Consider the following 15,077-nt stretch of genomic DNA (forward strand, 5'->3'; position numbering starts at 1 on the left):
TTAGGACAGGTCATTTGTCCTCCCTGCCCCATGGGAAACCGTAACAGGTTCTACATTCTCTGGGACACTACCCCTCCTTCTATTGCAGTGGAAGTTGAGGGAGTTAATTTGGGCAAAAAGCATTTTGAATTGAAGTGGGGAGTATTTGCAGGTGCATGTTTTGCCTGTCACAAGTTTGGGCATCTTGCCTCTGAATGCCCAATGGTTTTGCATCAGCCCCCCCCAAATGCCTTGCCACCCCAAACACGGGAGAAGAATGAGAATTTGCAAGCCAAGACAGCAAATACAAATGGAGCAAAGAATACAAAATCAGTCAATCAGTTGCAATCACTTGCAAGAAAAGGAAAAGATAAAGGGAAAGAGAAAATGAAGGAACTTGTGGGGATTGATCACAGGACGGTTTTCAACAGCCCAAGAAGGTGGTTGCATTGAAGCAATGCCCCCTTCAATCTCGTCAATGGGACGCTTCTTCTCCCTTACCAGGACAAACTTCTACTTCAGCCTCTGCTCCTGTCCTTCAAAATTGGGTGGGGGTTTTGAAGAAGGGCATCCCCATTTGTGATTCAGAGGAGGTGGAAAATGCTATGTCTGTCATGAGTAATGAAGACATGCAGCCTATGCAAGCAGAGGCCTAGTCCTCTGATGTTTAGTTCTTATCCTTACTTCTATTGTACATACCTCTCTCATGCTTCAAACACTTAAGTGCTTTACATACAATGTACAGAGCCTCTGCAATGCCTCAAAGTCGAGACTTTTATGGAATTATGTACATAAAATGCAGCCAGATATAGTTTGTTTGCAAGAGCATAATCAACACTCCATGGCAGGACATCATGCTTTTTTCAGCGGCTATGATATATATTATGCTGGTACCGGTACCTATTCAGGTGTATGCATACTGGTTAGACATGAGTTGGAGCCTCATTTGGCCTTCAATGACAGCAGTGGTAGATGGATAGTCATACAATGCAATGTCAATGGGGATACTCTTGAGTTTGCATCAGTATATGCCTCCCAGACCTCTGCCATGAGGGCTTCATTGTGGGATTCTATATGCAGATATCCATGGAGATCCAATGCATTCATCTGTGGGGATTTTAATAACTCCCCTCTGCCTAGAGATAACACCACTTCACGTTCTCATATGCTATCATTGGAGAGACAGAAATGGGATGACATGCTTCTCTCAGTGCACGCTGAAGATTTATGGGTACTTCTCCAAGGCTCAGTCCCTGGATATACCTTTCATCATAATGCACTTACTACATATTGGGCAAGGCTTGATAGATGGTATTTGTTTTATCCACAACAATTTGCAGATTTTAGCCCTCATCTCCTTATAGATTTCTCATTGGGCTTATCAGATCATGCTCCATTGTGGATGAATTTGCAGCTTGGCATGCCACTGGACGATTTGCCACTCTTCTCCAGTAGATTATTGCATGTTAATCGGGCTTATTTTCAACAGCAGTACTTTCAGCAGATGATCAGATTTGCCATTCATCCCTTGTCATTGCATGCACAAGAGGACATGAATTATGCTCGGGACAGTTTCGTCTCTCGTATGCAGAATGTCATTAGTGAATATGGCAAATGGCATATGACAGAATGGAGGAATGAGGTAAAATGGGCAAAAAGGACAGCACAACAATTGACTGAATTTTCTCAGTCAATGCCACTCTCTGATTCAGAAAAGGATTCCCTCTCACATGCTCAATCTAAGCTTGCTGTTAATGATCAGAGGAAATTGCACAAATGGCAGATTAGGGCAAGAATGAAGCCCCTTATGGATAAGGGATGCTCATCAAAAGCCTTTTTCCAGGGCTTGCATGCTACTCGAAAGAAAAATTCATGTCTAAGGGTCAGGAAACTGCATGGCTCTTCGACTCACTCTTTCTCTGATCTCCAAGACGAATGTCACAATTATTTCCAGAAATTGTTCTCAGCTCCCGCTTCCCCATCAAATCAAGTGACTGAAGCCAGAATTGAATTTCTTCAATATGTTTCTGGAATAATTGACCTGGATGATGCTCTTACCTTGGAGAGGCCTTTCACTGACACAGAAATTGATAATGCATTGTTCCACCTCAGCAAATGCAAGTCCCCTGGCTGGGACGGCCTTACGGTGGAATTTTATATAACTTTTTGGGATGATTTGAAAGAGGTCCTCTTGCGAATGATTAATGTTGCCTGGCAAGAAAATCAGTTGCCGCACTCTTGGAAGCATGGTATAGTCAAGCTTGTGCCCAAAAAACATCTGTGTGATCATATATCGGATTGGAGGGCTATTACTTTGATGCCTGTACTTTACAAACTTATTGCCAAGATGATTGTGCATAGGCTTCAGAGAATACTGCATGCAGGCCTTCATCCTCATCAGTATCGGTTTGTCCCGCGAAGACAAATCCATGACAATATATCCATGACAATATATCCAATGCCTTGATTGCAATTGAATATGCTAAGTATTCGCATCAAGATGTGCTTATATTGCAGGTGGATATTGCTAAGGCATTTGACAATGTTCAATGGGATTTTATCTCTCAGATCATGATAAAGTTGGGCTTTGGTCCCAAGATGGCAAATGCTGTTTATTGGCTTTATTCTGGCTCCACTACTCAGTGCATTCTTGGGGACCATCTCTCTCGGTCATGGATATCGGGTCGATCACTTAGACAGGGCTGCCCTCTTAGTGCTCTCTTCTACGTAATTGCCACCCATCCTCTTTTGATGTATCTTGATCATTTAACAAACACGGGACAGATGACTGGTCTTAAAATCCCAGGGGCTACATCTTTTTTGGCACAAGCATATGCTGATGATTCCTTCTTCATGCCACAGAATTCTCCTTAGGAACTTTGCATGCTTATGGCCACTCTATCATTATATGGTTTGGCAGCGGGATTGCGTGTTAATTTTAACAAATCCAAATTACTTCCCCTGAAACAATGTGACTAGCATTCTATTCTTTGGCCTAGTCAGGTGGTGCATTCCAGAGATGTTGTCAGGCATTTGGGATATCCCATAGGATGGCATATCACCAGAAAGCAGCAGCTAAAATGGATTTTCCAAAGACTTCAACATAAACTGGAATACTGGAAGATTTCTACTTGGCCTCTTCATGTCAGGCTCAGAATAGTACAATCCATTGTCATGTCCTATGTTCAATTCTATTTGCCTTTACTGCATTGGTCCTCCAGGGATATTTCAGCTTTTATGTCCCAAGCTATGGAGATTTTATGGAAGACTAAAACTGCTGTCAAAGCATTGAGATTGATGAAGATGGAAATGGTGTGCTTCCCAAAGATGCATGGTGGGCTTAATGTTCTCAATATAAGATATCATGTGCTTGCAAGGAAGGCCACTATGTTGCATACTTTCTTCCGCCAACAACAGCCATGGACTTGTATGTTAGCATCCATGTGTGTCAACATGAGGACTTGTGCTTATGGTCATTGGATTACGGATCATTGGGAGGTTGTCATTGGGAGATTTGTAGGGAGGATACCTAGTTGTCCTTTCTCTACTGCTCTGATACTTGACTGGAAACAAGTTCTCTCTAAGGTCAAATGGACTCCTGATAATTTTTTGGGGACAAACTCCATGAGGAAAGAAAGTATTCATTGGAGTGCCATCTTTGACATTCCACTTGCTTTACAGGAACCTGTTCGGGCATACAATCTTATGAAATTGGGAATTAGGTACATACATGATGTGGTAGATGATCGGGGATATGTCTTATCCTTTCCTCAGGCCACTGCTTCATATGCATTGGGAATGCATCATAGGTCTATATGGAAAAAAATTGCTGATTTATTACGTCCCTTTCTACCTGTTCCACCTATGGCTGATACAGACAGGCTTATGGATTGGCAATTGCAGCCATCTACTACACACTCCCATCCTATTTCTCTTCCTGCCTTGACCTCCATCAAAGCCTACAGCCTTCTTCAGCCTGCCCCATGGATTCAGCAATATGCTAATTCTCTGTGGCACATAAGGAAGCCCCTCTCGTGGTGGCGGAAGAATCTCTGGATGTTGTGGAAGTGTAAAATACCATTGAAACAAAGACTTTTTCTTTGGAGATGTTTGACATGCACATTGTCAGTGCGGGTCACACTAGCTAAACAACACATTGCACCATCTACATGTCTAAATGTCAAGCTCCCTTGGAGACTGTTCCTCATTTACTCTGACACTGCCCTTGTTCCAGGATCCTCCTCGGGAGAATTTCAGACTTTCTTCGGCTCCGTTTCCCGAGTCATAGCTTCGGGAAACATTTCTGGCTTTTTGGTAGATTTATGCGGTCTTTGTCTCAATACTCACTTTTTCTTTCTTGGGTGAGATATTGGGCCCTTTGGACAATTTGGAGTGAGCATAATTTGGCATACATGGGTCAGCAGAATCATCAGTCATATGAATCCTTCCGAGCCTCATTGCGGCAATCCTTATATGATGCCTACCATGAGGGTGATATGGATGCTTCTTGCATAGAGCTTTTCTGTTTATGTTTCTGACATCGGGGATGGAGACTTCCCACCTTGTAAGCTTCTGAGCATATAAATATACTGCACTGGATATTACAAAAAAAAAATGTGTGTGTGTGTGTGTGTGTGTGTGTGTGTGTGTGTGTGTAAATAGCGAAAAAAAAAGGATTTAAACTGTCTAGCTAGCATGAAAAGTTGCCTATGGTGAATTCCCAAGGGTCCAAGCTTAATCAAAAAATACAATACCATAAATTTGAACACAACACGCTTCATTACTTTTCAAGGAAAGCTTGGATCAATGATCCACACCAGCATGCACAGCTGTAAGCAAAAGAAAGTATTACCCAGCTCAAATAAAGCTACTCTAGTCCTATGAAATCCCCTTCTGTTGATGCTCCCCCCTCCCACTTCCCTCCTCCCACACGCATGCACGCGCACACACCACACACTAAAAACGGAAAAAAATTCAAAAAAGATTATCATACAACATAGCCCTCTTTGTCATGAACACAAGCAGGCAGATAGGCATACATGGAGTGCTTTTTCTGCATTGGTCTCAGTTATCACACCAACAGCTGCATTGGCAGCCAAGATCATCAAAATAACCTGGCAAGACATGCAGGGCCAGCCAGTTAGCTTTATGTAGAGTTAATTAAACTTGCCTCTACAACCCATATACTCATTGCCAACCTTCTCATCCTAAAAGGATATTCATTATGAAACAAAACACTTTTAACCCAAACACAAATCAAAAGAAATGTTATTCACACAATAAATAAAAAGAAAATTGAAAAAAGAACAAAAGGTTATAAAACGCACAGCTGGTTCTAGAAAAGCACTTAAACCAGTTTCCCCGTTAATGAGAGCCAAAAGAAAAGACACAGCTGCCGCAACAATCAAGATCTTTACTAGGAAATCGTCAAATTGCTTCATAACAAGTCTCCAGAATGGTGTGCCTGTCAACAAAATGCTTGTGAGCTGTATGGTTTTAAAAATATCATGATAACACTCAATTGTCTAATAAGTACGTGTGTCAGTATATCAAGTGCATTTGCCAACAAAACACATACAACCTCAAAACTATGTCCCCAAAACACGTACTAATTTAGCTCTAATAATGAGGTTAGCCTAATGTTAGTTGGTGGCTCTAATGATGGATTTAAAACACTTTTTGAGTATCATTTAACTACAAGTTAATGCCTCTGTGTGAATTGATCATGAGTTAAGGGCGCCTCACTTAACTGAATTATATAAATGAGTTGAGCGCTCTCAATGAAAACTCTATGTTGGAGGAACTCATGGGAAGCCGGGACCTGGAACAAGCCCATAACAGTCTCAAGCCTAACACCTGAGAGGAGGGTTGTGGTGGTATGGGATATGTGACCTTGGGTCAGGAATCACAAATAGGGTTTGGTCTAGCCTCAGGCTTAGGGATCATAGTGGCTAAGGATGTTCACGCACGCTGCATACGGTACGTGAAACTGCACAATTCCTGAAAGTCCTGATCAGGAATAAATACATAAAGTACACATCGTTTTTTATTGCACATGAACACATGCATACATGATTATATACACGCACACAGTAAATTGAGGTAATTTCAAGAGATTAAATACTTCAGCTCATTGATACATATACCATCTCATATGCCCCTTGATTAATCAAGATGAAGCACAAAAGTAATAACTCAATGATCTCAGAATAGGAACTTCTTATGTACAGGTACCGACAAATGCATGGTACTGGAGTGATTACACTCACGGCCTTTGCAAACCCCCAATCAACCAGCACATAATCGTTTACACATACCTCAGGACGTGCCCTGCCGGTGCCTTCATCTTCTTCTCCCCCTTTGGCCGCCCCACCCAAGCAGCCTGTTCAGCATTGGGTGGTAGTTAGGGATGGCAGCAGACACCCCAGAAACCCCCCTTCTGCCCCAGGCCCCCCTGTGGAATGTCCAACTGGTATGCCTCTCTTGCCGATCATGATGCAGACTCCTCGGAGATGGGATGAAAATCTCAACGCATTCCCTCTTCCCCTAGAAGAAAGGGCTTCTCTCATGAATGGGAGGGAGAATTTTCCACCCACACCCCCGCACTGCCCAGATCTTCTCTCCAGAGGACTTTCCTACCCTCACCTCCCCGCAAGTGGCTACCTATTCAAGACGTACTCTGTCCTTGAGGGATGAGGCATGATCACCAGGTTTGGTCGCACCTTTCATACACTTCCCTTATGAGGATCGCATCATGGAATATCCAGGGTTTAGTGGTATTTTTTCCTCGCTGCCAGAGACAGGTCGTGAGGGACCATAGTAGCTTTGAAACGCGTTTCAGACCATACGAAACGTTTCGAAAATGTTTCGTTTATTGAAAAGAGTTTTTTATCAAAAAAAATTCCCCCAAAAAAATGTCTCATCGCTGCGCCAATTTTCCGTTTTGGAGCCTGCGTAGGTATAGCCTATGGCCCCATAAATACTATGGGTGTACCATGTTGGCAATAGTTATTAGGGTGTAAAATCAGGCTTTTTTCCCTACAACTAAAATGGGGATTTTTTCCCATAACCTATGCAGGGGTTCACATTGCAGGTAATAGGGTATTTCTCTTGCAACTTTGCAAGATGCCTCGCACACAAGATCCCTTGTGGAGCAATGTCACATGGGAGAGCAAGTATGTAGGCTCAGGCTCAAGAAAATGGAGGTGCATTTTTTGTGCAAAGGTGCATCTTGGCAACATTACACGGTTGAAGGCACACTTGACACATACAAAGGGCCATAGGGTGGGACATTGTAAGGCCGTACCAAGGGACATTTATGAAAGCCTTAAGGCTTGGAAGGCTAAGGAACTAGACCTTCCTGTTGACGAGATCGTGGATCTTGAGCATTTGAGAGAGCCTGTCATCATTGTGGAAGAGCAAGATTCTACAGTAGGTGACATGCAAAGTCAACATTATTACACTTTTACTGTTGGGGTAGCTCTGCTTTACCTTTGTTGAAGAAAGGGCATGTGAAGGTAGGGTTTCAAGAGGCTGCCATGAAGGAGGCAACAAGGGAGATAACCAAGCTTTTTGTGCAGTGTGCATTGTCCTTCGATATTTTGCAGACTCCTCGATGGAGGACAACAATAAGAGTAATCTCACGCATAGGTTGTGAGTGGGATGGTCTTCCGTAGACTACGTAATGGGCGGGCCCAAGATCACGAGGGACTCCTTGTCGAGTTCACCTCACATGCCGATGATACCCTGGTGCCCCTACTAGCCTACATGTTCAATAGAGCCCTTTGTAAAGGATTTCCACCCTCTTGGTCCACTACACCATCAGCCCCATCCTCAAAGCCGTAGATCCACTTGATCCTAATAATTACAGGATGATCATGATTGGCCCACATTGGCCAAACTCTATGGATCAATGTACAGAACTCAGTTCATTCGTAGAGAGACAGGGATGCGGAGCCTCATGACAGGCAAGCTATCAAAGGAGCTGCTCTATCCTTGACCAGTGACCACATCTTCACCCTCCATGCTAGGGCATAGCACGACATCAAAGGATTTTCTGTTGCCATGTGGATTTCAGAAAAGCTTTTGAAATTGTACCCCAAGCCGGCCTCCTACAACGTCTACAAGAGATAGGAGTCCCATTCGACATGGTTTGGAGCATCATCGCCCTCTATGAGTCCGTCACCACATGAGTGAGAGCCCTAGGAGGTACTATTGGAGTGAAACAAGGCTACCCTATATCACGCACTCTTTTTGGCCTCTACATTGATGAGATCCCGAGGTTCATTGACAGATTAGGCGGGGCTGGTCCCACACTAGTAGACATATTGATCCCTCTACTACTTTATACAGATGACATCGTTCTCATTTCAGATTCAGCCGAGGGGATTCATAGACATTTGGATGCCTTACAGGATTTTTGCACTCGGCGGGACCTCATTGTTAACCTTGGTAAAACCAAGGTAAGGGTCTTCAATACCTCTCATCCCTTCACATCCAGATTGAGCTTCACATACAGAGGGAATCCTGTGGAGATTGTCTCATCCTATGTCTACCTTGGTGTCACTTTCAATGGCCCACACTTCACCATGGTTCCAACAACACATGCCAGAGTGACACGGGGATATGCAGCCTTGAGCTTTACTTGACCGACATGCTTCCAAGCACATTTCCAGGAGCCCAGGACGAGGGGTTGGCTTTCTGACACCCTCCTCTCACACCAACCTTGATGTATGGAGCTGCCGTTTGGGGCCAAATTTATCCAATGAGGATTGGCAACGAGTTGAGAGGCTCCAGGTCATGATGTTCTCCCGTATAATCCGCAACAAACCATCAGTCCCATACCAGATTATCGAGGTAGAGTTTACTGCAATCCCGATGGTAGTGGATGCACTTTTCCAGACAGTCACATACCTCCATCTCATTAGTCACACGGATCCCCAGAGGTACTCGAGGCTTGGTTGGAGTCCTCAAGACAGCTAGCACTCAAGGGCCACCCTAGAGTATGGTACGCCCGAGTTTCCACTTGGTTCTCAGGATATAGGCTCCGCATGGACCGCCTCCCACCCCTTTAGTACAATTTGGACTCCCCTTTTCACCAGCGAGGACACCAACCGAGTTACCCAGTTAGATTTTTTCAGCCTCTACACCCACTCACTGCACATGGATCACACCTTTGGAACACCCACCAAAGATGCACTTCTATAGAGATCACTTCCTCAGGCTCACAAAGGATGGATTCATCTAGCAGTCGGGCTACCTGAGTGTTCACATGTCCCATACCATGCAATCGCGATTAACCAAATAAGGGTTTGATCCCACCACCTCAAAGGGGAGACAGGGAGAGGTGAGTGCGTCTTCATAACCAGGGACCTCATACGGAGAACCAGGCATAGTTGTCTGCAGGACGCATACCGCACCACAGGGACGTAAAGACTGGTACGAAACGAAACAAAGGTACAGCACGAGGTCTGGGACGTTTTTTTTTTCCATGACAATTTCGCTACAACGTTTCGTACCGGTTCATACAGTTTCGCACCGTTTCGTACCTGACCGGTACGATACAATCAAAAAAAGATTTTTTTTTCCCCATTTTTTTTTGACTCGTTTTTTTCCCCAGCTGCCCTTTGCTCAAGGCACCAAGGCAACAAGGCAGCCCGCTTGGACCCCATCTCTCTCTTTCCTCTCTCTCTCTCAAGCTCTATAGGGCCTACTACCTAGGCTCTCCCCCCCTCTCTCAGCTCTCAAGCTCTCTATATCTACTACCTAGGCTCTCTCTCTCTCATCGCTTGGGCCCCATCTCTCTCTCAAGCTCTTTGAGTCTCTAAGGCCTACTACGTAGGCTCTCCCTCCCTCTCTCTCTTTGGCAATGAGGTTTGGACTCCACAGGAAAGGAAAAGCATGAGGTCCCAAGTTTGAAAGTACAAAAATTAAAGGAGGGTATGGTTCCATGATTTGTTTCCGGTACTAAAAAAGTACAGGAGGGTATGATGGCAAGTCTGAAAGTATGGCCCCCAGTCTGAAAGTATGAAAAGTAAAGAAGAGTATGGTGCCATGATTTGTTTTAGGTACTGAAAAAGTAAAGGAGGGCTCAGGGTATGGTGCCAAATCTGAAAGTATGGCCAAAAGTGTACAAATATCTATTTTCCAAGTGTTTTTTTAGGTGGACCGTACCGCAATCGAACTTATTTTTCAAAATTTAAAAGTCCCATATCGGTACCGTTTTTTCGTACCTGACAACAATGGACCCAGGGAGGAGAGGATTTGCCGATTATGCCACACAAAGGTTGAGACAGAGGAGTATTACATATGTCACTGCCTAGTATACTATGAGATTCGCGGGGGGTTTCAGTGTCTGTTCCATGAGGAATTTGGGCCACTTTGTAGGATCATTGACTTCCTGGACCAACATTGCCTAGGGCTCTTCCTCCTCGAGCTCCACAGACACAAGGACACTTTCTTGAGAGAGGTTCCTCCCTAGCCACCCCGACCCCTCCCTCGCCAACCAATGATCCACCAACTTCTTCTGGACCTAGGAGGAAGAGGGCACCCATACAATGGATCCCGTGGACCCACCTCAGGTTACTACAAACCCACCTCGCTTGAGAGGAGTTACCTCAGACCGAGCCTCCGCATACCTGTGATTGACTGGCGCCCCCGCCCCCACCCCCGAGACGCCACGATCCCCTCTTCAGCTCCAGATCCAAGACATGATCCATCACCATAAAGCTACCTTTCCACAAACCGGGCCTCTGCATACCAGTGTGAATGGCACCCCCTGCCCCCGAGACATCAGCCGCCACGATCCCCTCATCAACCCCAGATCCAAGACATGCTCCATTGCCATTGAGCTACCTTTTCATGTGACACTGCTAAGGGAGACCTGTTGGCCATACTTATTAGCCCAACCATCTATCTGGGGCCAATGCTCCTATCATGTTTCATGTTCCTTGTATTCCATGATGAGATTTCCATGGACAGCTTTGTATCACTCCAATGAGAGTTTTGAATTGTTCTATTTTATTTTCCGTTCCATGATGAGATATGCCATGGGCATTATTGTATCACTTTGGTCTCATAGGCCCATTGGGTCTTTAGTAGACACTTAACATATCTTTTGTTCTTTCTCTCTCTCTCTCTCAGTTGTATCACACTTTTTCTTTTCTTTCTTTTCTTCCGATGACCGGAAGACCACATTTGTATTATTTTTTGTCTCATAGGCCGGCTTTGGCCTCTCGTAGACGTTAATATATCTTTCTTTCTTTCTTTCTCTCTCCCTACCCCTTCTGGGAGGGGTTCTGGCCACCCGCACGGGTGCTGCAGTATGAGGACCTGAGATATACTTGATAGAGCTCACACAACATAGAGAGACGGAGTACTGAGAGGACATTCTGAGAGACAAGACCAGCCCATACAAGAGATTGCCAAAGATCCATCACTGATTTCTTCACAACACAAGCATCCACATCAGCCACCCACACCGATAAGGCCGCCCGAAGAACCTATCATGCATGGTCACATTTCAAATGAGCACTGTGTACATTTCATTTGCATTCTCTCTCAGCTGCACCAACACTGCCGCATCGACATCAGCCACCCACACCAATAAGGCCGCCCGAAGAACCTATCATGCATGGTCACATTTCAAATGAGCACTGTGTACATTTCATTTGCATTCTCTCTCAGCTGCACCAACACTGCCGCATCAACATCAGCTCATATCAGTCGTACACATGGGCCATATTCACATCCCAAAGGAGCCCTTAGTGTCAGACCTACTCCATCCTACGTGTAAGGTGCCCCCGACCCAGAGCACCGTGGATCTCCACCACACAAAGACAGATCCATGAGATTCTCCAACGACATGACATGCCCTCACCATAGCCACAGCTGCCATCACGAGGCTTATAGAGCACCGTTTTAGTTTTTAGTTTTCACATTCTTTTTTTAGTTTTTCCATGGCACTATTATATATCAATGGTATCATTGTACTATTCATGATCTCAGAGGCCCTTCGAGTCTTTTGTAGACGTTTATCTCTCTCTCTCAGCTGTAGATACAGGATATGCTCCACCGACACTGATCAGCCCCTTGCGACCCAGTGGATGTCACAGATATCTGATCTAATTGTATCACCCATGCTAGATATCCTAGACAACCCTGTACCCAGCCCGGGGGGATGATCATACTAGCTCTGATGATGATGTATTTTCATGTCAGTTTCTAGGAGCAGCTATTTCACGTTCTTTATTAATCAGTTATATTTTCAGTTTCATTTTCGTTTTCTCTTTCTTTTGTTCCATGGCAAGATATAACACTATGATGTAATCTTTTGGTCTCATAGGCCCTACGCGTCTTTTGAAGACCATTAATATAACTTTCTTTCTTTCTTTCTAGGCCCATTGGGTCTCTAGTACCATCAGAGTGAAAAAAGGATGCCCACTACATCGGACCCTCTTTGGAATTTACATAGATGAGATCTCAGATTTCATTGAGACAGAAGCGGAGGCGGAGGAGCTTTTCTAGGAAGTATTCTTGTTTCCATCCTTTTATATGCTGATGATATTGTGCTCATTGCAGATTCTGGGGAGGGCTACAGAAACACATGGATACTTGAAAAGATTTCTGCACACAGAAGGGGCTCTCAGTCAACCTTGGGAAAACCAAGGTTACGGTATTCCACACCTCCTACCCAGTTGCAGGCCGTACACAGATCCCTTACATGAGTAGTAGGGTTGAGGTGGTGCACTCATATGTCTATCTCGGAGCTACCTTCATGAGTCCACGCTTCTCTACGAGACAGGCAGCAAAGGATAGGCTCACTAGAGGATATGCAGCTCTAGCCTTCTTAGAGAGGCAGTGTTTCAAGGTACATTTTCACAAGCCGAGGACAAACAGTTGGCTTTTTGACACCCTAGTCACCCCGGCACTTATGTATGCAGCTCCCTTCTTGGAACCACATTTTTCCCCGTCAAATTGGCAGCACATAGAGCATCCTCAAATCATGATGTATCACAGATGATACGCAGCAAGCCATCTGTTCCCCAGCAGATCATCCAGGCAGAGTTTGTTGCGGCTCCTGTGTTGATGGAGGCCCTGTTCCAGATAGTCACTTACATACACAAGGTGAGGGAGATGGATCCACTTCAACTCCCCGACTTGCACTGCAATCATCACAGGAGATAGCGGCCAGAGGAGAGCATTCATCTTGGTATGGCATAGTATTTCAGGCACATGGATTACAAATGGACTGGCTCCCTCCATTTCAGTATGATCCAGATTCCCCATACATTAGGCTTACACATGAGAACAAGAACCGGGTGATCCGACATGATCTACTAGGGCTATACACACGTAACACATGGATCACACCGGTAGGCCCATTGCCTACCAAGATGCAGTACTATAGAGATCATTTCTTGAGATTCACAGCATAGATGGTTTCATACAGAGACCAAGTTATCTCAATGCCTTCATGTCCCATGCTATGAGGATAGGCATTGGCTAGCTTAGGTATCATCCCATAGACTGAGGATAGAGACTGGCAGAGCTGAGTGGATACTCAAAGAGGACAGGATATGTAGACTCTGACAGATGGGGGTTGAGTTGAAGGAGCACTATGTCTGCTAGTGGCCAGTCTACTACGAGATCAGAGGGAGCATTCACTATCTATTCAAAGAGGGCTTTGGACCCTTATGTCGGATCACGGAGTACCTAGATCAGGGGTGCCTTGGACTCTTCCTACTGGAGCCCTCCTCTCACCTTACAATCACCAATTTTTTCCAGCCTAGAGGGGTGGATATGGAGGCACCAGAGCCCACCATAGTGGATACAGGAGCTTATACCATAGTGCCCCCTTGCGTAGCAGGCCCATGGGAGCCACATCAAATCGGGCACGCACACTCCACAAAGCTAGACACCCTCGTCCCATCGGACCCCGACCACCGCCAACTCATTCAGGAGATCCTAACCCGCCGTCGAGCAGCCTCATCCTCACAGCAGACTATCAACATCTCTAGCCTTCTTGTATCACCCATGATGGACATCCTAGATGGGCCCTTGCCTGACATACAGGGTTGATTGACTCTTTTTATTCAGCTCTCCCATACCCCATCACTTATTGTACCCTATACCTGGCATAGTAGGATCTAGATTTTTCATCTTATATAATCTCAGAGTCTAAGATCTTAGCTTTCAGTTTTTAGTTTTATTTTATTGTTACTTTTTCTTATTCCATCCATAACGAGATTTCATGGACACTATGTACACATCATTTTGGTCTTAAGGACCCTTTGGGTCTTTTGAAGACGTCAGAGATTGGTAAGAAGTGTGAGTTCTACAGAGATCACTTCTTGAGACTCTCCGAGGACGGATTCTTTGAGATCCCACGATACATACAAATACACGTCACATGCCATGCATATCACGATCGGTCAACTCATGGTATCCTCCCACCGCCTCAGAGTAGAGACTGGTAGAGCTGAGGATATCCCACATGAGGAGAGGACATGCACAGTATGCATCACAGGAGCAGTAGAGGATGAGGCCCATTATATGCTCAGTTGCCCGACTTACTATGAGATACGGGGGAGATTCCACTGCCTCTTCCGAGAGGGATTCGGACCACTCACATGGATGATACAGTTTGAGGATCAGAGGTACTTGGGCATGTACTTGATGGAGCTTAGACGACACAGGGATGTAGTGTTGAGGCAGCATGCTGAGAGACAGTCCCGGCTCCAACATGACACCTCACAGAGAGCCATCACAGATTTCTTTGTGGTACATACATCCACATCAGAATGCACTGCCCACAACACTTCCTCTACTACGACATCAGAGCCCACCACCTGTACCCACGCTCCAACTCCACGCCCCAGAGGAGTTCTTAGCGAAAGAGCTCGATCCATTCTGCGAGCCAAACATCCCCGACCCAGAGCATCAGGACCTCCACCACACAGAGACAGATTCTTGAGGTTCTGCGCCGACATGTCCCGCTCCCATCACATAGGCCTGACATTCACTCCACCATCAGATCGGTTATGGCCGAGGCGGGTATCATCATTAGCTGATCACATCATATCTCACTCTACACAGGA

The 15,077-nt window shown here is 45.2% G+C and overlaps 1 protein-coding gene across 2 annotated transcripts in view; it reads right to left on the reverse strand.

Moving 5' to 3' along the window:
* LOC147638127 (calcium-transporting ATPase 3, endoplasmic reticulum-type-like) overlaps positions 1–15,077 on the reverse strand; it is a 156,635-nt gene that overhangs the window by 111,055 nt on the left and 30,503 nt on the right. For both annotated transcript variants that reach the window (XM_086798040.1, XM_086798039.1), the window contains exons 5-6: positions 5,307–5,443; positions 5,019–5,093 (exon numbers count right to left, since the gene is read on the reverse strand). In XM_086798040.1, coding sequence (XP_086654166.1) covers positions 5,019–5,093; positions 5,307–5,443 — 212 coding nt within the window. The remainder of the gene's footprint in view (positions 1–5,018; positions 5,094–5,306; positions 5,444–15,077) is intronic.

Source organism: Cibotium barometz, chromosome 5 (genome assembly GCF_041138505.1).
Source record: "Cibotium barometz isolate CiBa-2024 chromosome 5, ASM4113850v1, whole genome shotgun sequence".
Classification (NCBI taxonomy): domain Eukaryota; kingdom Viridiplantae; phylum Streptophyta; class Polypodiopsida; order Cyatheales; family Cibotiaceae; genus Cibotium; species Cibotium barometz.